The sequence below is a fragment of the Pseudonaja textilis genome, chromosome 1 (genome assembly GCF_049901715.1).
Source record: "Pseudonaja textilis isolate UNSWEBS1 chromosome 1, rPseTex1.2, whole genome shotgun sequence".
Taxonomy (NCBI): Eukaryota; Metazoa; Chordata; class Lepidosauria; order Squamata; family Elapidae; genus Pseudonaja; species Pseudonaja textilis.
Genome location: NC_141990.1, coordinates 285,435,862 through 285,463,012, shown reverse-complemented (window position 1 = coordinate 285,463,012; position 27,151 = coordinate 285,435,862). Strand labels below are relative to the sequence as shown.

At 38.3% G+C, this 27,151-nt stretch overlaps 1 protein-coding gene across 2 annotated transcripts in view; it reads right to left on the bottom strand.

The window, feature by feature from the left end:
* FLVCR2 (FLVCR choline and putative heme transporter 2) overlaps window positions 1-20,662 on the bottom strand; it is a 46,122-nt gene extending 25,460 nt beyond the window's left edge. Inside the window, exon 1 of one of the 2 annotated variants that reach the window (XM_026712064.2) lies at window positions 19,956-20,662. In XM_026712064.2, the coding sequence (XP_026567849.1) occupies window positions 19,956-20,492 (537 nt within the window). In that variant the 5' untranslated portion in view covers window positions 20,493-20,662. The remainder of the gene's footprint in view (window positions 1-19,955) is intronic. The other variant, XM_026712056.2, reaches the window with a different exon arrangement.
* Window positions 20,663-27,151: the final 6,489 nt, after the last annotated feature.

Here is a 27,151-nt window from a genome sequence, read left to right as displayed (position 1 = left end):
TCCCACCCCTGTTTATATCTTTACTAGCTCGATACCTGTGCTTCATTACGAAACTATGTGGTCTGGCTTAGTTTTGGGGGAGGAAAATAAGGGGGGGAAATTCTGCCTCTCCCTACCAGCATCCATCGGTATTCATCTGGCTAGCGTCCTGTCAGTGTGTGAGAGAGTTGTGGGCTGTTTGGAAACTGAAGCAGTATTCACAGTATGAGCAAGAAGGAGACAGCAAGGAGCCTGGGCGTGGCTTAGCTCAACTGTTCTGTACTGAAGCTGGTTGCTGCTGTGAAACTAAAACTGAAACTCCTTTCCTCTGCTTGTGTTTTGCATTTGGAACACATTTCTTTTCAGGTGGGGAAGGGAAGTAGAACTCCTTAGCATCAGAGCATATTAATAATAATATACAAAATACTGATGGTCATTTCGAAAAATCCTTTCTTAGCGAGCACTTAGAAGCCAAGAAGAACACACATCCCAAATTTCAAATTTGTAGGTTTTACAGTTCTGGAGATTCATGATGATGCGTGAGTGATTTCACTTTTATATATATAGATTATAAATGCCTAAAAGATAAAGATCTTAAATCTATTAACAATTTTAAGAAGTGTGTGTGTGTGTGTGTGTGTGTGTCCATATATATAAAACTTCCTTCAATATATCACTGCATAGTTCTACAAGACCAGAAATAAGGATTAAAATACTGTAACCTCACAAAATGTTGAAACTTTAGCAGGAATTACAAAGGTACAAAAACTTTACAAAGCAATGTTTGTATATGCCAATTCTAAGTGAACACATATTTGGCATTTGGGAATGACATCAATAAAAGAAAGCCCTCAGGGACTGCCAGTTCATCTGCTATTGGAGTGGATGTTATTGAATAGAATAGAGTAATGTAGAGTAGAAACAAAAGAGATTATGTGTTTTCTTTCTGCTCCCTGGTAAAATTGTTTAAAGGAAAACAGAACAAAATTAAGAGGACATGCCTCATTAGGTAAATTCTTCAAAGGATTAAAAAAAATTACAATATGCAGCATTTTTTCTATAGGAGGAACAAGAGAGCTATCCATAGTTTTCTGAGTGCCTGGAATTCCATGTCAAATCCCTCACCCTTTCCCCATTACAGCTGTATCGTAATCAAAACATGTGCTCATTATCTTTCTCTCTCAAGTATGTTCCGCAATACGAGAAAAGGGCAAATTTTTATCTGTCCCACTACAAGGTCTGTCTTTATAGAGCTTCCTTGTTATCTTAAGATGAAATGGTAGTTTCAATAGTGGCAGTTTCATTTGCAGCCAATCAAAAAGTTTCTCCCTTGGGTCCATTGCTTTTATTACTGACAATCACCTAGCTTGAAGGCAATAGAAAACTGAAACCAGCCACAGTATAGAATATCGTCACATCTCAGAATGTGGCTCCAAAATAACCATAAATTCCCAACATGCTATAACTATCATCATCATCTTTGTTAAGATTTGATATAATCATCCATTTCAGGCTGGCTGAACTCAGAAAGCTTTTAGACTCATGATAGCAAACCTATGGCATGCATGCCACAGGTGGCATGCACAGCCATTTGCGCAAGCAGCAGGCAAACTGTAATACTGGAAGTGACGAAACAGGCCTATTATTCGGCCTGCAAAGCTTGCAGAGATTTTTTTCAAGCCTCTGAGAGGCTGAAAAAGGCCTCAAACCGGCCGAAAATCAGCTGTGAGGCACAGTGCAGGTAAGGGGGTGGCAAGGGGAGGGGGAGATTGCGTACGCATGCGCAGGGTGTGTGGAAGGGGCGTGCGCATTGCCTTCTGGGTGCTGGCACATGAGCGCATGAGTGTAAGCGCATGCACAGTTTTTGGCACAGGAGCCCAAAAGGGTTAGCCACCACTGTTTTAGACCAACGAATTCAAACACATGTTTAGAAAATGAAGTTTAAATTTATAATGGGACTTGATTATAACCTTTAAAAAAATGTGCCTTTACATGTTCCTGTTTTTCTTTTTCCCAAAAATCCTTGAAAAACTGTTCTGGGGGTTATCTCATTCTAAAGGTTGAGTCCTAGTGACTTCATGGATATGGAATAAGTCGGGTTTTTGTCAATAATATGGAGTTTGTAGTTTGCTCCCTGGATATTTCTAAGTCTGACTTACAGTCCGGGTATTTCCTAACTTGTCCCGCCCAAATATTAATCAGGACTGACTAAACTAACTTTCTGATTCAAGATAAGGTCTATCAGGTGCTGCCAGCTACTGAAGCTCTATATCAGGGGTCCCCAACCCCCAATCCATGGACCAACCACCGGTCCACAGCATGCCAGCCATCAGTCCACGCAAACAAGTGAAACCCATCTGTGGGATGCAGGCAGCACACAAAAACCTGCCCCTCCAGTCTGTGAAAAAAACCTTTCTCCACAGAACAGATCCATGGTACCCAAAAGGTTGGGGGCCACTGCTCTATAAGAGCAATCTGCATAGACTTTATTACAATCTATAAAACAATTCTTAAACCTACATTTTTAATAAAAACTACAATTCCATAAATTCTGTAATTGAAAAGCAGGGAGAATTGCATGAACTCTTTCAGGGCTGATATAGTTAACAAAAGCAAGAACTGTGTGAAAATAGATAAATAAACAACCGACAATCCTTATAACTACAGTATATATACATATACAGTCAGGAACTAGTGCTGATCAGATAAATAGGTTTAATTCTTTATTAGAAACAATCATATACTGAAGCATTTTATTTTAGATCCATTTGGATTTTTTTCCAACAACAGATTTCTGGCAAAGGAAACTGGAAAGACAGTCTTCAACAGGCTATCATGGTCTCCAAACATTTGAGACTAGTATCCAAACTGCCTGATAATGAATTACTCATATTCTGAACAAAGCAAAATCAAAGCTGTTTCCACAGGTTGCACTTTACATATGGAATCAGAATGCCTGTTCTTTTGATTTTCTGTGGTAAGTTTGTTCGTAATTGTCCCAAGCTGTTTCACAACAGCAGACCAAAACAAAATTGTAGGTCAGCAAGCTAAAACACACAGTACCTTTTAGAAACATATGAGGAAAGAGTAATGTGAAAAGTATTCACAGATACCAAGTTACTCCCATCTTCTGGCTTTGGAAGACAAATTCAAATTCTGAAATGAACTTTGTGTCACATCTAACTTTTTGGAAACAAACTTTTCTCCATGGTAAAACTAAGAATACCAACTAAGCCTACAAATCATTAACTCTCACAATGTTTGTTGGAGGTCTTCATTTGCCAGATACTGCCCTAGAATCCTTCTTTATTATCCCATATCCTGAAGCTCATCAGAGTAATGGCTTTTTGCATAGTCAGCCAGATGTTTATACTGGATTTGGCATTATTAATCCCCCCATCAAGTCCTTCCCAAGGACTTGGTATAGGCAGATGTGGGTGTTTGATGGTCTTACATTATTATTTTATATTAATTTTATGTCACCTATCTCACCATGGGGCTATTCTAGGTAGCTCACAACAATAACAATGGAAATGAAAAGATGTGTAAATGTAAGCGTACAAACATAATGGAACAATAGAATAAACAATGAAAAAGAAACAATGAGCAAAAACAATAGGATAAAAGATGGGTGAATGAGGAAGCAGGGAACGAGAAGAGAGGTGGGGTTTGTTATCAATATAGTATGCACCATCAGTGTGGTTCTAAACCCCACTAGTCCCCAGCCAACCAGCAGAGCTAGGTCTTCAAGCTCTAACAGAAGGATAGGAAGATGGACACAGATATCACCTTGGAGGATAGGATGATCCAAACGAAAGATACTACAGAAGAGAACGCTGTTCTGGATCCCAATAATCAGAGTTTAATGACTGACGGGATTCACAATAGGCCCCTCAAGAGTATATATACAAGTGTATGTATACACACACACACACACACACACACATACACATATATATACATATATATACATATATACATATATATGAGAGAGAGAGATATTAAAACATACATCTCATGCAAGACATACCTAAGATATATTGTACAAGAAAAGGCTAATTTCAATATATTGTCTATACTGCAATCCTTTTCAATGCGAAAAGGAAACTGCAAACACATTCACTTTTCACTGCTTAATACATTCACTTTTCAAAAGATTCCTGTACGTAGCAGGTAGCTACATCAAGTGTCTCAGCAAATGTAACCAGGGAAAGAAATTTGGTAATGCATTGATATATTTGTTCTGCTTCAGACTAAGTCTGAAGGATAGGAGGATGGACACAGATATCACCTTGGAGGATAGTATGATCCAAACGAAAGTTACTACAGAAGAGAAGGCTGTTCTGTAATGATCTTTAAGGGTAATAATGCAATGTTACCCATTCTGTCTGTAGGCCTCTTCCTGTTTGCACACTCAAAATGGGAAGTTATAAGGACACACAAAAGCTGGTAGTAGAAAGAGAATTATACATCTTCTTTTTTCTATTTATGGAAGAAACTTCATTGACGGACATAGATAAAGTTTCAATTTATCTATTTAACTATTCAGCTATGATGGAAGATCTTCTCTTAGTTTCCAAGGCTTAAAAAATGACAGCTAGTTATGTTCTTTGTAATGTCAATATATATTTATATCCTAAGAATGTAAGGACAGCCCTGTTTGTTCTGACACAGGTCCATCTTAGTCCAGTGTCGCTTCTGACAATTGCCATCCAGATGCTCAGTGTTTGCAAGCAGGACGCGCACACACCCCTCTCCTACCACTGTTCCATTGCCATATTGGTATTTGGAGACATGCCAGCCTTAATCCAGAGACAATATTATATCTTCAAGCCAGTAGCCCTTGATAAAACTGTTTTCCCTACATTCATCCAATTTCCTTTAGACATAGGTTTTGTTTGATTATAAAATTCCATGTATGAATTATATGCTAAGTAAAGGAATGGTTTCTTTCATCTCTTCAAAATCTAATTAGCTTTATTGAATGATCTCTGGTCCTAATATTTGAAAAGAAGAAAAAAAGACTTTCCAACTTTCTTCATGCTATATATAATTTTACATATTTCAATCATGTACTCCATGGTTGCCTTCTTTAAAACTAAAATCACAAACTTTCTAGCTTTTTCTCATGAATATTTCCATTTGAGGCTTCTGATAGTTTAACATTGTAGTCATCTGCAACATGATAGTCAATGTTTCCTTCACGTTCACCTAGATCGGAAACAGATTCTAATGTAGCTGTTTTTGTTGGCAGAAAATTGATTCAACGCTTCAAAAACATTTGGGAGAAGTATTTTATGAATGCAGTACTGTTAACAGAGGGACTTTGAGTGATGAAGCTAAACGCTGTGTAAACATACATTAAAAACAATGTTGCTTGTTCACTGTTGTCCCACTTTCATTCTGTCTGAAAAATTGCAGAAGTATTGCTTTTGAAAGCAGCCAAAGACTATTATATAGTACGGTGTTTCTCAACCATGGCAATTTCAAGTCGGGTGGACTACAACTCCCAGAATTCTCCAGTCAGCATGCTGGAGACTTGCCAAGATTCAGAAACACTATTATAGCAGAAGTCAAAAAGCCTTAGTTTGTAGGCCACATGCAGCCCTCCAAGGTATTTTCTGAGACACCCAAGGCTACTTTCCAAAGGCAGCACACTCAGAAAATGAGCAGCACTGTCTATGGACACCTCTCCACTCCCACAATCCATGGAACTGTAGATGTCACTCAGGTCCCCAGGCAGGGCAGCAGGAAGGCAAGGTGTTGCCAGGGAAGGAGGGCCACCATGCTGAGGTTGTCTTGGGGAGAGAAAAAAGCTTGGCTAAAGAAGAGGGTCAAGTTAATGAGAGTCTTCCTATCAGGGGAAGGAAGGAAGGAAGGAAGGAAGGAAGGAAGGAAGGAAGGAAGGAAGGAAGGAAGGAAGGACAGACTGTGCCAGGCAAAATGAAAGAGAAGAAAAAGGAAGAAAGAAAAAAGACTGAAGGAAAGAAATAACTCTCTGTTTATCGTAAGAGACAAAAAATAGGATTTAGGCCGGTCTTGGAGGATGGGTTTCCCAGATTATATCATTCTAGATATGTCAGATACTGGTATTATCAACCTATTAATAAAAGCATATTTTGGTGTTTATAAAATCTCTGCTAGCTAAGCGGCTAATTGGAATAGCCCTATGTCATTGCTCTGCTTGCCAGAAGTCTATTTCATTGTAAAAGACTTTTATTTGTCATTTATGTTTATTACCTTTATTTTATTTAATAAATGTATTTATTATGTTCATACTATCAATATATTTTTCATTTTCTTTATAATTAGTGATGTTTAATAAAGATCACTATAACACAACGGGAAAAATACAAAGAAAAGGAATATGTACTGTAATATTAAGGTTTTTTTCTTTATACTATAAATATATTAACAGCATTAGTATGGCCCTTAGCCAATGAATTAGTCCTCATCGTAATTTTTTTTTTTTCCACACAAGGAGCCAGTTTCTTTCAGTTCAACTTCTTACATGGATTGGCTGAACAGGTTCTCCAGGAAATATTTTGCCCAGTAAGTCTGGCATGTCTTTCAAAGGAATTAAGGTTGAATAGACTAATTCCCTTCCCAAATTGCTGAATAACTTGCCATTGGAAAAAATAGAAGACCATGATTTATTTTTGCAAGAAATAAATACAGTTCTCGCTTGGCATCCTGCAATCTCTCAAGGGCATGATTATAATTCAAAAAGAATACTGGCTCCTATTTATGAGATAAAAGTCTCCTCTCAGTATTAAACTGCTTTTTTGTTCTTTAAAGTGAACGCCAACTGAAAAATTGAATCTGATGCATTATATCAAATTAGGAACCTAATTAAGGACCCAGAATACATATTAAGTACTAACACTTCCAAATAACAATTAAGAATGCCAGATCCATTCCAAATTCAAGCTCTGCTTTGTCTAATTTCTCTTATGTATTTCCTCTGTTTAAAACATAAAATAACTGCATTACAGTACAACTTAATTTTTCCCACATGGCTATTGTGAAATATGTGGGTCTGACCAGAACCACACTTGAGATAATGTTCAGCTAATTTTCCTTATATTTCCTTCCTTTTATAGACTGTATCTTGCTTTACTGAAGAATCACGGCCCACTCTATTACTCTGTCAACTTGTAATTCTGCCTCCTCCCTTTCCAAAACTATCAGCTCAAAAGTCAATCCAGGCAATATCTAAAACAGTGTTTCTCAACTTTGGCATTTGTAACATATATGGATTTCAGATTGCAGAATTCCTCAGCCAGCATCCTGACTGGAGAATTCTGAGAGCTGAAGTCCCCAAATGTTACAGTTTATAAAGTTGAAAAACTTTTCTAGAAGATGACTCCTTAACCTTTTGGGACTGGGGAAACATAATTGAAATTCTAATAACTTATTGTGAACAGGAAAATGGTTTTTCTATTACAAAAAAAACCTGCTGTGTCAAATCAATTATAAAGATGATCTCCTCACTGACACAACTTTCATAACAAAACAGAGGAAATTATTTTTTTAAAAAAATATTTGGGTTTTCACAAAAACAAAATACAAATAAAACATCTTTTTTTTGGAAATAGCATGGTCCCAGGTTATCACTTCTTCATACAGACACAAAATCAATTTCATGCTCACTTTTATGTTCTATTCCATATCTTATTACTGTTTTATATTTTCTACATTGTTTTTTCCCCTCTTTTAATTTTCTCAACTTTATTTTAATTATCTCATCTCAATTCAAATCATTATATTTATACTTTTGTCTGTCCTGTTGCAATTTCTTATTATCTTTTCTCATTAAACAAATTTTCCCCTGTAGTTACTAATTGGAGTATGACACCTTTATATCTTTTAATTTTATCCATTCAAACTCATATTTAAGCTTCAATGTGTTCTAGTCTTAAACCTTTCACTCTCTTTCCCCCTTTCCTTCCCCCCCCCACTTAAAATTATTTGATCATTAAAGATGGCTTCTTCTTTGTCCCGAACTTCTTGTTCTGCAAGCGTTTCTTATTGTTTCTCATAGTTCCAGATCTCCATATCTAAGAATTGAAATACAAAGCCAAAAGAACCTCTCCCTTCTTTGCATCTTCTTTCCATTTTTTAAGTTCCATTTTCAGTTCTTCTAAGAGTGATGCCATTTTAAACACTTTTAAACAACCACCCGATTAGTTTTAGCCATTTAGATGCAAAAACCAAAAATCACCAAGTAATCCAAATAATCCAACGCTGTTTCTTCTTGCTTCTTTTTTCCACTTTCTCTTCCTGGGGTTCTATTATTTTGTTGCCAAGTTTCAGTTAGGATGTATCTTTGGGGAATCTTGTTAAAGTTTCATTGTAAGTTCCTTTTAGTTACAGTTCCATTCCTTAGTTCTAGGAAGTCTCCTCCATTTTTCCAGATCCTACCCTTTTATTTTTTTTCTCCTTTCCTGCTTTTAAAAACTTTTAAATATCCAGAAATCTTTATTATCCCTTTGACTTTTATTTTCAGCTTAAATGCCTATTAATGTCAAAGTGGATTTTTTTTTCAATTTCTTGCTTAAGTCTCTTAGCTGTCAGTACATGAAAAGGAAGAAAGAAAAAAAGCCCAATCCTTTCCCTTTTTTCTCTCCTTCGCTGCTTCAAAATCTTCTTTGGGAACAATGGTATTTAGTTTAAATTCCAGGGTACCTTACGTTATTGATTTTTCAGTTTAACTTGGTCGACCAAAACTTTCTCTTCTTATCTTCCTCCTACACATTCTTTTCCGGTTTAGTTCTTCTTTTTTTTTTTTTGAACAAATTTTATTGATTTTCCAAAACAATACACAGACAAACAAAACATAAAATATAATGACATAGGAATTTTTTTTTTCTTAAAAAGCCAATACAACAACTTATTTAAAGACAGAATTATTCCAAGTTATCACATTTCCAAACAAGCACAATTTGATATATATATTTACCTTATCTGTTTATCTTCATATCTTATCCCAAACTTCTCTTTATTACTTCTTTTCCTTCTATTTATTCAAATTATATCTCTTTAACTTTAGATTGTATACATTTTTTATATCCATCTGTCTTATACATTTTCATTATTCTCTTCCAATAAAAAAAACAAACAAACAAGACATAAAACATAAAAACATAAACATCTTTTCTGAAAGTTGCTTGATCCCGGGTTAAAACTCATCATACAGACACCTCTTCAAAAATCATGTTCCTTTTATATATCATTCCATATCTTATTACCGTTTTCCATTTTCTATATAGCTTCTTCCTTTTTTTAACTCTCTTAATTTTATTCTACTCATCTCAGTTCACTCTCCTTCCAAACGGAACAGCTTTGAGAGAAATCGGAAACCCGCATTGAAGGTATGCTAAATGCTAAAGACTGTGCTAATGCCAAAGGGATATGGATTTCTAAATATTTAAAGAAAATTTATTCTTCTGCTGTGAGTAGGAAGGGAGAGGAAAAAAAATTGAAATTGAAAATAAGGAGCAGACTGCCTAGAATTTTAAAGAGCCATTTGAACATTAATAAGACTTCAAAAGACATATTATAATTGGAATTTTGTGATTTAATAGCAACCCCAGAAAAAGAAATGGAAGAAGGGAAAAAGTGCTAAATGAAATAGTTTATCTGGATTGTTTGGTGACTTTGCATCTTTTGGGAAACTTTTTTTTCTTTGTTTAAAAACACTCGGGTGGTTGTTTTGGGAAAAAATTTTCCTCTTCATAATGGCACCACTTTTGGATGAATTTAAAACTGAATATCTAAAATATAAAAAGGAAGAACAAGACTGGAAAGATACCTTGGACATTCTTTTTCAATCTCTAGAAATGGCGGTGCATTCCTATGGAGAATTGATTGCGCAGCAGGATAATTGGGACAAAGAAGGAACCATTTTTGATGAACATGTGACCCTATTGGGGGAGAAGAAGGAGGAAGAGGAAAAGGAAAAAGGGATTTTAAAACTTTAAAAAACAACCAAAAAAGATAAAAATGAGCTGAAGGGTGGATATAAGATTAGGAAACAACAGGAAGGGGGAAAGCACAAGAAGAAAAGGGAGGTGGAAAGACAAAGGGGTGAACAGGGTAAGGAAAAAAAGAAGCAAGGGAGAAAGGAAGGGGTGAGAAGTCTCAATGATGGGAAGCAAGATTTGAAGAAACAAAATTTATTTATAGACAATGGGTAAATTTAATTGAAAAAGGGATTCTGTAAGGTACATAAGATTGTGTTATTATAGGCATTTATAGAATAAAATGTTTAAGATATAAATATATAAATAAGTATTAATAGGTACGATTAAAATTTTTCTTTTTCTCTTTATATAATATATTGTGTGACTTTAGGATGTGCTAAACAGAATCCCAATACAAGTTATGTGTGATATTAAGTATTATCAGGTTAGGGGAAAGAGTTAAAGTCGTCATACTCTAATTAGTGTACAGGAGAGGTTTTGTTTAAAGAGAAAAAATGAATGGATAGTTGAGAACAGACAAAGAATGTTAAGTATTATGACCGGTTTAGTTCTTCTTTGAGGTGGCCATTTCTGACCACCGCTGCAACCGCCTTCGGGAAAGGAAGTAATGGCCAGCTGGGGAAGAGAGATGTGGCTCTCCTTGACCCTGCTGGCAGTCTCCCCCCTCTTCACCACCTCTATGGGGTGGCCTAGCCCCGAAACCAACTGGCTCGGGGTGCTCCAGCGGCGAGCACAGATCGAAATTGCGCATGATAGCGGGTTTCAGTCTGTCGCCGAAGAGACTCAAACTGGAAACTCAAAACAGAGGAAATTATTAATGCTGGTGGCATTGATATTTCCTAGGACCAAACCTCTTGCAAAGCTAACAAAACTAGTTTCTGACCTTTTAATACTACAAAAGGAATGTCTGAAAAGTATCATTCTCAGTATTAGCAATGTTCAAACTATGGGTGTTGTTGCTTTAACTAGCCATATCAACATGTTTGTGCACCCACATATGCACAACAGGAATATCAGTAGGAAAATCTCAAGTTTCATCTGTAAAAATTATTCTGAAAAATACAGCACTAAGAACACTTGGCATACACCATGATCAAAAGCTGGTAACTAGCTCTTCCTTAGAAAATAAAACGGCAAAGAATTAGGAAGCATGGCATGAAGTGTCCCAGAAAATGGCATGATAGAAACCACAAACAGTATGTGCCACACTGCATTATTTGGAAAGGTATTTGTGGATTCAATGTGTGGCACAAGTAGCCACAATTTAATTTTAGGGGCTTTAATTTCTGATAGTTGTCTTGGGCATTGAGTGATTCATTAATTGAATAAGCAAGTTCTAGACACATACAAACATGAAAGCAGGCAAAGCAATGCCACAAGTATACTTGTAAATAGATATCAATAGAACATGATAAGTAGAGGTAGACTATCAACCATCCTGAATTTCACATTTATTATCTTTTTAAATGTTAGAGAAACGATTGTTATCTACAACCTGCTTCTTGGAGGTATGAATCCAATAGCATTGACTCATAGCATCTCATGGCCTACAAACCAAAGGTATAGAGAGTTACAAATATACTCTTGAGTTTTCTCACTTTCTATTAATTTATTTCCATTAATTAATTTGTCTATTAATTTGCTTGCTCTTTCTTGATGAAATTGCAAATCTAGGATCACATCCTTCTATCTTTCTTCCTGGACACACAAACACGTGCGTATACACACACACACACAAAAACAGTGCACACACATGGTTTTTTTACTCTCATCTTGCTATAATGCAATTAGTCAAATGCTAGTCTTTGCTTATCACTATGATCAATTTCCAACAAATAAATCTCCTTCCTGCTATAACAACTTCACAATAGCTTCACTAGTCATTACTCAGGTCAAATTGTCACTCTCAGGAATGCCCGCATGCACAAACAGACCCATTCATTTTCCCCATGCTTGTGAGTTTCAGCAGCTGAAAAGATTCCACACACAGAGAGAAAGGGTGAATCCAAAGAAAGATTGCTGGGTTGATGGGGTGAGTTTAAAGTTAGAATTGAGAGACTTTCAGTCAATGAAGACTCTGAGAGGACCAGAAACTCCTTCCTGACTGGCTGGAGGTTTCTGGGAGTTGATGTCTCCAACTTTTGAATTGCCAAGAGTGAAAAATGCTGTTCTAGATAAAAATGGTCTTGAACTTTTAAAGAATCACCTTTGTGCTAGACAAGGAAAGAATCCACAGAAGTTCAGGAATACTTACACACCCAGACAATCTGATTCAATATCCAACACTCCTGACATGCAGAAATCTGCTGGAGCTCTTTTGAGACTCGAAATATTAGTCCAAATAATTAAAGTTCAAATATTAGACATCTAACTCAGAGGTGTAAAACTCAAGGCCGGGGCCCGGATCCAGCCCATGGAGTGTTTAGATCTGGTCCTTAAGGCCACCCTGAAAACAGCAAAGGACCAGCCCGCAGTGCCTCTACCAGTGAAAACGCAGTTTGGGAGGGCCAGGCACGGTCGTTGCAAGCTCCATTTTAACTGGCAGAGGGTTGCAGGAGACCGTTCCAGCTGAAAACGGAGTTCAGGAGCTCATTTTCACTGGTAGAGCCCTCAGGCCACCACAGGCACCTCCGATGACAAGAGTTATGTCATGCTGGCCAGGCCCACCCCAGCGCCCCAAAGTCAAACACAACCCTGATGCGGCCCTCAATGAAATTGAGTTTGACACTCCTTATCTAACTTACAGTAAAGTATGAAGAGGCCAAGTATTGTACAAAATCACAAGATTATGAGAAAACAGAAATGCACATATATTGATTGATATAATTTTAAGTAAAAATATTATCAATTCATCATTGTGGAAATATGGTTAAATGACCTGTATGACTGTTAACATAGTGGAAAAAATGACCACCAACTGCCCAAATACTACTGGTAAGTGTTGATTGGCAGCTTGAACTTCAAGTTCTCTGCTCTACTTTCATTTGTTTATGTTTAATACGGAGTTGCAACCTATTTTCTTAAAATTACACAGATGACATTCTAGAAGAGAACATTATCTTTTAATCACAAATGAATTGACAGCTACGAAACCAAGTAGAGGACTCAAAGGTTAGAAACTAACTCAATTCCTGAGAGATGGTCCTAGCTATGCTAAACTGCAGAAACTATACTTCTAAAATATTCTGATGACGTCTCACCTCCCAGCCATGACAAAGTGCTTTTATGCCTCCCTTTTCTCCATCAAGCATATAGATCTGCAAGAAATGATAGGACTCCTTGTTCCACAGTAACTTGGCATTTTGATATGCTATAAACTTTGTCTTAACTTTCCAAATACGCCCATACGGATAAAGCTTATCTAAAAGCTGAGTAAAGTAATTCTGAAGATGCTATGCAGGGATAAATTATTTATGTATTTGCTGTTACTTTTCATTCAAGCTTAGAACTAGTTTTACAAACCTAATTATTTCTGCAAAAACTACATTTTTGCCTGAAATAATCTACCCTCCTCTTTGACCCTAGAACTTTAGATGCAATTAAGACTCAGCACCCAAATTTGGAATGTCCCTTGCATATAGCGTGTGTGTGTGTCTGTCTGTCTGTCTGTCTGCATCTTTGAGTCAGTCTTAATTCCTAGCGACTGCTTTGGCAACATTTTAAAAATGGTTTTCTTGGCAATATTTTAAAAGTGGTTTGCTTGCGTCTTTCTAGATCTGAGAGTGAGTGGCCCAAGAACACCCATCTGTCTTTATGCCTAAGACCACACCAGAACTCTGAATCTCCCACTTTCTAGCCCAGAATCTTAAATAACCACATCAAACTGGCTCTCCCCTTGCAGTTACAGGTAGTTCTCAACTTACAACCATCCATTTAGTGACCGTTTAAAGTTACAACACTTAAAGTTAATGAGCGACATTACAATTTTTCACACTTATGACTACTTCAGCATTTCCAAGGTCACGTGCTCAAAATACAGCCACTTAGCAATGGGCATGTATCATGACAGCTGCAGTGTCCAGGAGTCATGTGATCACCTTTTGCAACCGTCTGACAAGCAACATCATTGGGGAAGCCAGATTTACTTAACAATCGCAATACTAACTTAACAACTGCAGTGATTCACAACAACTGTGACAAGAAAGTTTGTAAAATGGGGCAAAACTCATTTAACAGCCATCTTGCTTAGCTATGGAAATTTTTAGCTCGATTGTGGTTATAATTTGAGAATTGCCGATACAATGTGATAATTCATTTGATTGTATCAGTTTTTCCAAACCTGGGAAAAGCTATGCCAAAAAATGCCATAGGAAAAACTCTATCGAATAGTATCTACTGTGAAATCTATCTCTTTGACCGTACAGTCCACCATTTATGAATGGACAGTTATTATGTATTTTGTTCCCCAAATTTGTACAATGCTCATTCCCAAATGGTTCTGAATAGGATCTGAAGTCAATAAAACTGAAATGGCTCTAAACCTTTGCAACTCTGGCCAAACAATTTTTATGAATTAATTTAATGAATCCTATTTAATTGTACTCTAAAGGAACCGAATCATTTTCATTTTGTTTTTTGATCTGTGCACCTGCTTGGATTTCAAGGTTTTAAACTCCATAATTCCATGCAAACCTTTCAGGCTTTTGCAATCCTCCCTCCCTCAATGCTTCTCTCAGTGCCTGACTTCAAAACAAGGAAGAGGCAATTACCTAATACTGATTGTTTGTTCTGCCTACCCACTATGCTTATCTTAGATGAAGATTTATGTATTTATTCATTAACTTTATATGGTATTGTCTCATAACAGTGACTCGTGGAGGCATACAAGGATTAATTTAAAACACAAATTACAGTATACGTCTATGTACCCATATAGACCTTTCTTTTTTAAACTCAAATAAGTGAATGTTCTGTAATAATAATTCTTTCCAAAGTCTTTAGGTAGGATATGAATTTAATATAATATTATATAATATTTTATATAATAATATATTATATTATATAATATTTAATATAATATTACTAGAGTATTTTTGTTGGTTTTCCAGTTAGTCAGATGTTTAGACTGATTATTATTAACTAACCAATGCTTTTTGAACATCCCTTCCCTACAATTTTCTGCTAATGCTCTTGTACAAAGTAGCATAATTAAGATGAGGTGTTTACAACCAGTGTTTCTCTGTGGCTTTCAGATAAGCTGCTCAGAAAAGAGAATTTTAGCTATCAGGCACTTCCAGATATATCAGAAAAGCACATTGAGTATAGAAAAGCATATGTAATAAAACATACAGGTGGATGAATAGAGGTTCTGAATAAGGCATATTTTAACAATAAGAACAACATTACTACAGTAGCCCCATTCTAGCTTCGGACTTCATTTGTAGATTATACATCTGGTTAACACACCACTAAAGTCCTCTTTGGGCTGCCAGCTTTATGAAATCAAACAAATTGGGTCACAATAACCAGTTTAAACCTAATTATTTGGCAAAACCCAATGATACTGTACACAAATGGTTAAGTTCCTCTTAATACACTACAAGTACAGTATATCTGCTCAGAAAGTTACCAGAAAAGTTTAAGCATGTGACTTACTAGGAATTAGAGAAAAAGCTAGAGAATCAGCAGAAAGTGTTTCATGACTGTAGCCATAACAAACTTTTCATTAAAAAATACCAACTAGATCAATGACTTTCAAACTTGGCAATTTTAAGATGTACAGACTCATTAAATGCCAGAATTCACCAGCCAGCTAAGAAACAGAAACAGGAATAATTTAATGTGGACAAATAAGCTTACTAAAAACTTCTAAAATAGCAACTTTTCATAAGTAGAATAACTTTTGGATGAAAAATGGAAAGATAAATATCACATAACCAGTCCCACAAGATGGAACAAAAGATGCATATATTCAATACAAAAACAATTTTGCAATATAGAGTTGCTTAAGTAGCTTATACATTCTTACAGAATCAGCATGTTTCTGGGATGTCATCATCCATTGTTCCTCAGCTCATTATGTAGATAATTTTATTAGTAGGTTTTCAAAATGTAACAGTTCAAACTGTCAAACTTCAGACCAGATACAATAATAAATTTCATCGCTATAGACATTTAGCCTTATACTCAAGAATGGTTAAATTAATGGCTTCACTGCAGACAAAAATAAGGACAGACAGTTATATATTCAGAAGATATGCCCACTCTAGTACACCGATATCTGACCCTCCATTGTCCCCCCTTTCTGTTTGTATTATACTTCTATGCCCCTTCTTCTCACCAAGTCAACAGAAATATGAATATCCACTTCCTAGTTTTGTAATTAGGAGGCACTCAAACAAAGTTGACATGATAGCTTGGTTCCCACCTCACCAAGTTTGTTCTTTAAACACCTCCCTTCCAATGTTCTCTTTTTCCTGATGGTCAATAGGGGCCCTTCAGGAGATCTTGATCATGGAAGGAGCCAGAAAGTCTTCAGCAGAAGATATGGACTGTAGCTTGTTAGGGAAAGCATGAAAGTAGATACTGGGAGCCATCCAGATTTTGTTGCAGGATGGGCAGCCATATAAATGCTTTTAATAAATAAAATATTTTAAGTAAACTTAGACATCTTGCTGATAAATTACATAACAACAAAGGTATTATTTTAAGGTCACATCTGTTATCTCTGTTTTATTATCCAGGAACAGACAAAAGATAGAGCTTTACATGCAAAAGTTAAGGAAGAACTTTTCTAAAAAGGATGGCATGAATCTGGGCATCTATTAGAAATTAGATAATGAAATAAGTCATAGTTCTAAAACACTAGATAAAAGAACAAAATAACTCTCTCAAGGAATGGCAGGGGAATGAAGTGGATAGACTATCCTGGAGAAGACATTACTTACCACCAGAACAGTAGCCAGGCTTTATATGTAGTTTAAAGTGTAAGGAAATTGTTTCCCTAGACCTCTTTTGGGGAACAGAAAAAAGAATCCACTCTTTGTTACTTTATTATATTTCTATACTCCTGCAAAATATACCACTTCTCCACAGTTTACACTCACCAAAAAAAAAAAAACACCAACAAAATCAGAATGATTATGTGCTAAACCAGTGATGGCGAACCTATGGCACGCATGCCACAAGAGGCATGCAGAGCCCTCTCTACAGGCACGCCAGCCATCGCTCAGCCCAGCTCCACTGCACATCCTGGTACGTTTCTGCCATGCATGTGCGGGGGTGGGGCCTTCGCCAATCTCTGCAATTTCCCCACCAGCACTTTCTCCTGCATTCCTGCCACCTAAGCCTTCCCAGATCTCCCCAGGTTCCACCCGCTATGGGTGCCTCTCCGTGGCAGGAACCAAGGAAAAAACCTGGATGCACAGGGAGAAACTGCCAGATTGGGGAAGCAGGAATACAGGAGAAAGCCTGGGCGTGAGGGGGGCGAAAAACTGTCAAGATCACAAGCCTTTCCCCGCGCCCCTTTTTGGGTCTGAAAAGCCTCCTGTACCAACCTGGAAGCCAAAATGGGGGGCCACGGGCCAGGGAGCATGCATGGGGGGGGGCACATGTGCAGGGAAGGGGTGGGGGTGGGGAGCATGCGCAGGGGGCACTTGCATTGGGGATTTGATTTGGGGATTGGGGCACACGCATGTGCATTCCCGTGCCCACACGCACTTTGAGCACTTGGCACCAAAAAGGTTAACCATCACTGTGCTAAACATTCAACTAAGCACAATAGTAACAGCTCTTATTCTACAGTTGCTTTCTGGAACAATTTGATCTTCAATAGTTTCTGTGAACTTCAACAAGGCCCTTCTGCTTGGAGATACCGGTTTTATATCGCCTAAGGGACCAGTGATTCTTGCCTTGACAGATTCCTCACCCAGCCAAACACTAATATAAAAGAGATTCCACACTCAAACATAATTGGTTCATTCATGAAATCATCTTCAATGATAAGAAATTAATAATGCAGTTAATCCATTTAATTTTATTTGTACAATTTATACAGCCATTTCCCTACTCAAACAAACCATAGCCATACTTCTCTGACAGAAAAACCCACTTTGAAATGAAACCCTTAGAGAAAGGGTTTAAAATTTATGCTACCCGCCTGGTGAGAAAATATATATATATGGGAATACATCCTTTCTGTATATGGCTTGTAATGCCATTCTGAGTGTATGTTCTTGACTCTAACACAGGGGTCCCCAAACTTGGCAACTTTAAGACTTGTGGACTTCAACTCCCAGAATTCTCCAGCTAGCATAGCTCCACAAGTCCTAAAGTTGCCAAGTTTGGAGACCTCTGCTCTAACACTAGGAGAATGAGCTGAAGGATAAACCACTAATTATTTCAGATCTAATAGCAGCAGAATCCACCCAGTCCTTTTAGCTCTCAAACTTGGAAACAATCTGTTCACAACACTGAACCATAACATATATACATTCTCAGAAAATACAGTATATCGGTAGATATACAGGTAGTTCTCAACTTATAACCAGTAGCTTAGTGACTCTGAAGTTTTGACAGACCCTCCAAAAGGTACTTACAACTCAGATTCAAAGTTCCGATGACCAGACCCTCCCCTGTTGACATATGGGCACATCTTGGCACTAGGCAAGCAGCCCACATTTACAATGTTTTGCAGCAGCCCACAGTCACAATTTCTCTCTCTGTCTTTTTTTTTTTGCCAAAAAACAGCATTTAGTTCTGGTTTCCAGCAAAAAAAAAAATGCCCATTGTGGAAAATGAGTTCACTTTACAACTGCTGCTTTTCTTTAACAATCGCTGCAAAACATTTTGTAAAATCAAGTCAGTCAACACTACTAAACACTACTGAAGTATAGTTTTTAAAATATTAACATTCCCTATAACCTTTTAAACTCCTCATCCCAAGCTTCCATTTTTAACAATATCCCTTTGGTTACATGTTCATTTGTTTTCTTACACTGGTTCATGGGGTGTCTGGATCACATTTAATTATTTATTAGACTGCAATCTCACCTTTCCTTCAGGAAAGGGGCATACTGAGCAGTTGCTCCTCCCGTTTTTCCCAACAGTAGCAACCTTGCAAATTAGATTGGGCTGAGAAGGATTCTTTGGCCCAAAGTCACCCAAAGAGATTCCAGGCCAGAGGGCAAACTAAGAGTCAGGACTCCCTGCCCTGAATCTGACACCATCATCATTATCAAATGAGGCGGCTGGATGGAGTCACTGAAGCAGTCAGCATGAGCTTAAATGGACTCCAGAAGACGGTAGGGGTCAGGAAGGCCTGGAGGAACATTGTCCATGGGGTAGCAATGGGTTGGATACGACTTTGCAACTAACAACAACAATCATCATTATATCACACAGGCCTTTTTTCCCTCTGTTTTCAGAAAGTGAAAAAGGTTTCTATAACACATACCCTGTATTCATGAAGAAGACACAATTGAATTGAACTTTATTTGATCAAGTGTGACTAGACACACAAGGAGTTTATCTCCGGTACAGAAGCGCTAAGCGTACATGCAAAACAACTGAATCATCATCATCATCATAAAGGGATGTCATTATCAAAGAAAGTTTCTGGTATACATTTTTGAAATTTAACACCAATCCCAATGGGAACCCATTCTCTATCCTGCACAGACGTTCCTCTTAGCCTAGATTTCAAGCTCCCACTCCCAGCCTCAGGTGGCTTGACTTTGTCTCTGGATGCTTTCATTAAGTCCTAACCCGGTTTGCATACTTGTAATTAATTCCCTGATGATCTGAGCCAGTGCCTCTGTCTACTCTGGAGACCTTTCACTCACAAGTCTACAATATTGAAAGAAGGTGGGGCGCGTGTGTGTGTGTGGAGTGGGGTGTGTGTGCTTTTTGTCTGACTTTTCCAAGCTGCAAACATTTTCTTGGGTGGGGGGGAAAGGGGGAGAGAGTCAAAGTCTTTTTGGTTCTCTCTTTCTGCCCTAAGCAACTCTTACTTCCTTACATCCCTCTGTGGCAGACTATTTCCTCTCCTACCTGGTTGCCAAAGACCGCGATGGAACAGGCACTCGAGACCTCTCGGGGGCCAAACCAGACGGACGCGATGCGGGACGGCATCCCCAGGATGAAGACTTGCGCCAGGGAACAGATGATCTGGCCCACGATGGTGACTGGGAAGAGATGGGGCTCCGCGCTCCCCGTCTTCACCCAGGCTCCCAAGCAATTGAGGGCGGACCCGGCCAGGGCAATGAGCCGCAGCCCCTTCAGGTCGAGGAGCCAGGCGACAGGGAAGAGGAGGGGGATGTAGACGATCATGTAGCACATGGAGAGCCAGTCGATCGCGAAGGGAGTCACGTCGTAAAACCCGGCGAAGATCAAGTTGATGCTGCCGTACTGGATCCACTGGAACGCGTTGCAGAAGGAGTAGGAGCTGAAGAGGACAACGATCAGCCACCGGCGCCAGGTCAGGCGGACCTCCGGCGCCAGTGCCGGGATTGACCCGTTAGGAGCCTCCGCTTCCACCAGCTCCGGCTTCGCCTCTTGCAAGACATCGGGCTTCTCTAGGCACCCCATTGCCCGCCTGGGCGAGTTTTGCCTCCCGGGTTAAAAGAGAGAGTCGCCTTCGCGTGGAAGCCCCGACTCCTTTTTGCTTCTCTTCCCTCCCTGACAATCCTCGTTTTATAGGCGGCCCTTTCATGCCCCCCGCTTTCGCAACTTTTTCTCACTGCCCTTGGCACGTGACGCTTGTGCCCCGCCCGCCCGGGGACGGGAACCACCGCCCTCCGGCAGCGGGATTAGTCACCTGTCTGCCCCGCCACGCCTCTCTGGCCGTGGATTGGCCCTCGATGCCCCGCCCCCTCAGAGAGGCTCCTTTATTTCTATGGAAACGTTCCCTCTCTCCCTTCATCTTCGGCCCTTGAACTGATAGCGATCGGGAGATCTGATAGCGATCGGCTGAGTTGGGTGATCTCTGGGCTGGGAAGATCCCTTTGCCTCTTATCTCCCGGATGCTGACAACCAACTCCCTTCTGCGTACAGTTTAGAGCGGGGGGCGGGGAGGGGGACTTTGTTCTCCCCGGCCAAAGAATATCCCGGTTCGCTTTGGAAGATTCTGCCCGTCGAATTAAGAAGAAACGGGCAGCTCGCTTGCAGGGCGCTCCGCGTAGGAAAAGGCTCCGCTGCCCAACAATAGCCAGCGTCCTCCGTTCATCGGGGCTATTCAGCTTTACAAAGCAACACACTGTATCTATGGAGAAGCCTTGGCAACTTTTCGTGACCTCCGTTCCAAGCGCTGACACCCACTCGCGTTGCAGGAAAAAAAAAAAACTTCGCCCTAGTAGATCAGGCTTCTGATTTCAATCATTTACCAGAGGCTAACAGAGAAAGGAGTTACTCTAGGTAGGAAGGATGGCTAAACATTGCGAATAAAAAGGTTCAAGAAGATCTACTTCAGCTTGCATAGATTATACTTGCCCAATGGGGGTGTGGCTGCATTTTAGAAAGAGGAGCTTTCTAAAGAGATAAACCATCCCTTCCCCATCCTGGTGCTTTCCAGATTGGCATTTGCAACTCTCATAATTCATGCCTATCTCCCACTCATGAGTAATGTGTGCCTATAAATATCAGTAGCCCGGAATAGGGGAAAGTTCTGGGAAGACTGTCATGATGGTAACTGAGCTTGTGCAGCATGCAAAGTTTTCTTAACCGTAGCTTACTGATATAAAACACATTAAATGGGTTCATATAACAAACTAAGACAAAAGTAGATAAGCCATGTAATGTATCTGTTTAAAACAATGAAAAGCGGCTGCCTATCCAGGCCTTACCTGCAGCACCACCTTCAGGATCAGTTGCAGCTTCTCTAACAGGTCAATCCAAAAATGGTTCTCACAGTGTTGGACCAAAGCCTGTTTTTCCCTGTTCAGGATCCTCCACATTTTCAGGCACTTGAACAGCCAGGAGAAAAGATGTACGATTGAATATCATCAATTTATTGGGTGCTTGGTGCTCTCTGATGATAGCACCAAGTTTATTGATGATGATGATGCATTTTGTGTGTTATTTATTTATTAAACAAATGTTTCTAGCTGCCCAACTCACAGTGGCTGTACAGATGGAAGACCTTGCCCAGAGGCTTCATTTAGATATCCAGGAGAGAGGAGTGCCCTGAGGCACCCCATAAAGTAGGGGCCTTGGACTAGACTGTTCCCCACCCAAAATAAAAATTCAACAGGAAACAGACACAGGGAAAAAAAATCTCAGTGTCAAACTGGCACCACTCCCATTCCCCCTAAGTCAATCCAAAAGGATACCATGGTTGTCAATGGTGTTGAAAGCCACCACGAGATCAAGGAATGCCAGGATGGATGTATCACCACCATCCTGAGTCTTTTCCTTTCCTTTCCTCTGCAAGAGATCAACCACAAATATGACCAAGGCTATCTCAATACAGTATCCTAATTCTGAATCCTGACTGAAAGAGGTCCAAAGAGTCTGACACCACTTTCTGTAGTTGTACAGTTGGAGTCGGTCTTGTAAACTGACTATCTGTTCATTAACCTGCCCCAGAAAGTGGAGATAGGATGAAAAGTGTCCAGTTCTGTGGGATCCAGCAATGGTTTCTTAAGAGAGAGGTCTTAACCAACTAGGATGGGCATAAAATGTAAAACACAAATTTCCATATCAACAATACCTAGGATGCTATTCACTTCCTCAGGATTAACAGATCAAACTCCTTCCATGTAGTATCATAGTTGATGTATTATCTGTACTGTAGATTCTGACAATCATTAACAAGCGTCATTGGTATTTGTTTGAAATATCTTGTTTACAGCTCAATAATGGAGAATGTTTTTAGATGTATTGCTTAAACATGCAAAATATTAGTAAACAAGGTAAACTATGTTGCTAGCATTACACAAAATTCAAACTTCCTCTGGTGCATATATACATAAGATCACTAGAGCATGACAACTTTATAAACTATTTAAAGTGATTTAGTGTAACTAGCTTATTAATAGTTTCTTTTAATACTTCCTGTATTCTGAGATATTTTATCCTACAAATCATTCAAATAAAGTTTTCTAGTTGTCCTTTTTTAAAAAAAAAAACAAATCTATCCATCTGTCAAAAGCACCAATTGCATTTTAGACCCTGTTTCTTCCTGAAACTTCCCAGTTGGAATGTTTGTTCGGGTTATCTTAGACTGATGGCATTGAATCTTGGCTGTCCCTTAATCTGTTCCTTTGTAAGGGGCCTTCTGGGGAAAGAAATGATTAGAAGAAATTCATCCCATCTATTTATTCTCTTGGAATTAGCAGGAGTAAAATATGGGTCCACATTCCCCCGCTAGCAAAGGGATAGTTAATTGTGCAAAAAGGTAGCACATTGTCTCCTAAACCTGAAAAAAAAATATACAGTTTCCTGAAGTCTGGAGGTCTAAAGAGTTAAAATCCAGGTTGCAAATTTATTGCCAAGAAGGACAATAGCATTATACTTCAAATCACTTTTTATCTAGCCCCCCAAAACAGTAATCTTTTGAGGCCCAGAATCCTACTTAATTTTAGGCAGCCAGGAACGCAGTGAGTCAGTTGGTAGCAAAGTGATATTACTTAAAAAACAAGCTGAAAGTTTTTTGGAGGGAGTCTGAGCTGGCTGTATAAAAGGCTTACATGTTGTTTTAACATAACAAAGGGAACGGCTGATTGGCCTGACACCATTTTCCATTATTATTTTAACACAGCCTTTTTCAACTCCAGCCACCACAGAGAAAGTGTGTTATACAAAAATCAGATATAATATACTAGTGTTTCTTTACTTTTTCTTCTGTTTCTTTTTTTTCTTTTCTTTTTCATCCCAATTTTAAAAATTATTGAGGACCCCCAAAAGAGCTTTTTATTGGTATAGGTTGTATATATCAATATTTGCCATATTAAATATTAAAAGTTAGGCCACACATTTACTGCTGATGATGATGTTTTTCATGATTGTTTGAAGGCATTTTATATTGTATTTTTTTTAACATAGGCTGGCAAATTATTTTGATTTTTGTGGATCTCTGAGAAGGTCTTGGGGAACTCCCTGAGATCCTAGGACCACATTTTAAGAAATATGGCTAATACAATATACATTATTTACAATTGTTGGAAGAAATGTCCACCTGAGTTCAGTTCCAAGTGGGAAGAAAGACACTGGAAACATGGAGGCTGTTTGGAAGGATAGTTTAATGGTGAAGCAAAACCACCAAGCACGTGTTATTCTAGATAGATGACCACATGCAGTGGAGAGTGAGATATATTTATATCCTATCTTGGGCCTTGCAAGAAATGTATCCTATTGGTTGTCAAGACTCCCAGGGGGCTATGCGAGGGTCCAGTTAACCTTGTAGGCTGTCTGTGTCCCAGGCTTGGTTGAATCTTGCTGGGTGATGATGTAATGAAGAGGGTTGTGTTGGGCAATTCCTATTATGGCTTAATGGCTTTGTACTGGTTTGGATCTTCAGTGAAGAAGGCTAATCCTATCATCCTGGAGCTGAAGGCCTTTTGTCTTGTAGATAGGATGGGCCAGTCTTTCTGGGGCTATTGACAAAGGTGGGGGCTGCTTTCCAAGAGCATGTTTCTGCTTTACTCATTCAGGGAGGTATAATATTTTGCCTTTTTAATATTTCCTAGAATATTTCATTCTTCTAGGAGAGGGGTGCTTGTTAACTTTCTTTTTTTTAAAACAAATTTTATTGATTTTCAACAATACACAAACAAACATAAAACATGAAAACATAAAACATCTTTTCTGAAAGCAGCTTGATCCCGGGTTACATCTCTTCATACAGACACAAATTCAAATTCATGCTCATTTTATATACCATTCCATATCTTATTGCCATTTTATATTTTCTATATAGCTTCTCCCCTCTTTTAACTTTCTTGATTTTATTTTATTTATCTCATCTCAGTTCAGATCATTATGCTTATTATTTTTTGTCCTGTTTCCAGCTATCTATTATCTTTTCCCTTTAAACAAAATTTTTCCTGTACACTGATTGGAGTATGATGCCTTTATCTCTTTCCCCTAAATTTATAACACTTAGTATAGTACATAACTTCCATTTGGATTCTGCTTAGCACATTCTAAAGTTACACACTGTATTTTTTAAAAAAGAAAAGATTATAAATATGTAATATAATTAAAACAACAATCCATACCAATTCAAATATATCATTAATATTAATATTCATTTAAATCTTGAACATTTTACACATTACTTTTCAGTTAAATATCATACTTTTATGGGAACACTTATAAACTTTCCATAGTTATTTCCCCCCCACTTCACTTATATTTTAAAACATTGTGTCATTAAAATGTTCCCATTCCTTCCTAATTCAATTCTTTCATTTATTTCATTGCCTTCCTTTTGTTCACAAAAATTTCACTGAATTACACTAAATATTTTATCCCATTTTTAAATCACATGTTGTTTCCAATTTTCTAACATTATTTCTAATACAAATATAACAATACAATCTTATGTACCTTTGCAGAATCCCTTTTTCAATTAAGTCTTTACCCATTATCTATAAATAAATCCTGTTTCTTTACATCTTGCTCCACACCATTGAAACTTCTCATCCCTGCCTTCCTCCCTTGCTTCTTCTCCCTGCCCTTTTTACCCCTTTGTCTCTCCACCTCCATTTCCCTCTTCTGTATTCCCCCTTTCTGTTGTTTTCTAACATTATATCCACTTTTCACCTTATTTTTCCCTTTTTTGGTTGTTTTTTTAGATCTTAAAGTCTCCATTTTCTTTTCCTCCTATCCCCTTTTTTCCCCAAGTAAAGTTACTTGTTCATCGAAGATGGCTTCTTCTTTGTCCCAATCATCTTGTTGCGCAGTTCAGTTTCTCATAGGTACAAATCGCCATTTCTAAGAATTGAAAAAGAGAGCCAAGAGAGCCCTTCCCTTCTTGTTCCTCTTTATATTTTTTGAATTCAATTTTCAGTTCATCCACAAGTGATGCCATTGTAGAAAAAAAACTTTTTTCCAAACAACCATCCAAATGTTTTTAGTCCTTCAAATATAATTTCCAAAAGTCCCAAAGTCACCAAACAGTCCAAATAAGCTGTTTTAACACTTTCTTCTTTCTTCACTTTCTCTTCCTGGGGTTACTGTTTAGTTACAAAATTCCAGTTAAAATGTATCTTTCAGAAGTCTTGTTAGTATTTAATGATTCTTTTAAGTTCTAGGCAATCTCCTCCTGCCTTCCAAATCCTGCACCTATTTCTTTTCCTCTCCCTTCCCACTTACAGCAAAAAATTTTTTTTTAAATGTTCAGAAATCCTTATTATCCCCTTGACATCTAATTATCCAGTTTAGTTACCTATTGATGCCAAAGCGGGTTTTTCCGATTTCTCTTTCATTTCTGTTCGCTGTCAACATTAGGAAGGAGAGTGAAAAAAAAAACCTTTCCCTTTTAACTTTCATTTGCCGCTTGCAAGTCTTTGGGAACGATGTATCTTTTGCAAATTTTAAATTCCAGGGTACCTTAGTTGTTATTTTTGTCCCAGTCAGCCAAAAACTTTCACTTCTTAACTTCCTCCTGCACTTTCTTTTCCGGCTGAGTGCTTCTTTGAGGCGGCCATTTCTGACTGCCGCCTTACCGCCTTCGGAAAAGGGAGTTTAGCCGGCTGAGGAGGAGAGGTGCGATTCCTCTCGACCCTGCCAGATTTCCCCTGTCTTCTACGGGGTGGTTTAGCCCCAAAGCTGGGTGGCTTGGGGCACTCCAGTGGCGAGCGCAGGCAGAAACCATGCACATTTGCAGATTCCTGCCTGCCCCAAAGCGCTGCAAATCGGAACTCCCAGGTGCTTGTTAACTTTCTACACTACAGTGTCATCTTTCTCCACCTGGTTCCATTGCAATATAATGGAACTACAACTGGCTGGAATTTTGAGACTTGCCATTTTGAAAAAAAAATGCTTCTGTGTTATTTGCTCCTAAATATGCTACAACTATAGTGTAGCATAGTTTACTCCTAAATATGCTACAACTATCGTGTATATGCTACAACTATAATATGCTACAACTATGTCCAGTTATATAGTATTGTAATAAGTCCTGGTGACATTGGAAGAGTTATCTCTGTATAGACATTTATTGGGTTACCAAGTTTGGGGAAGCATTTTCTGATTCATATATGCACCAAGAAATTACCCATTGTTTTTTTTTCTCTCTTTGATAG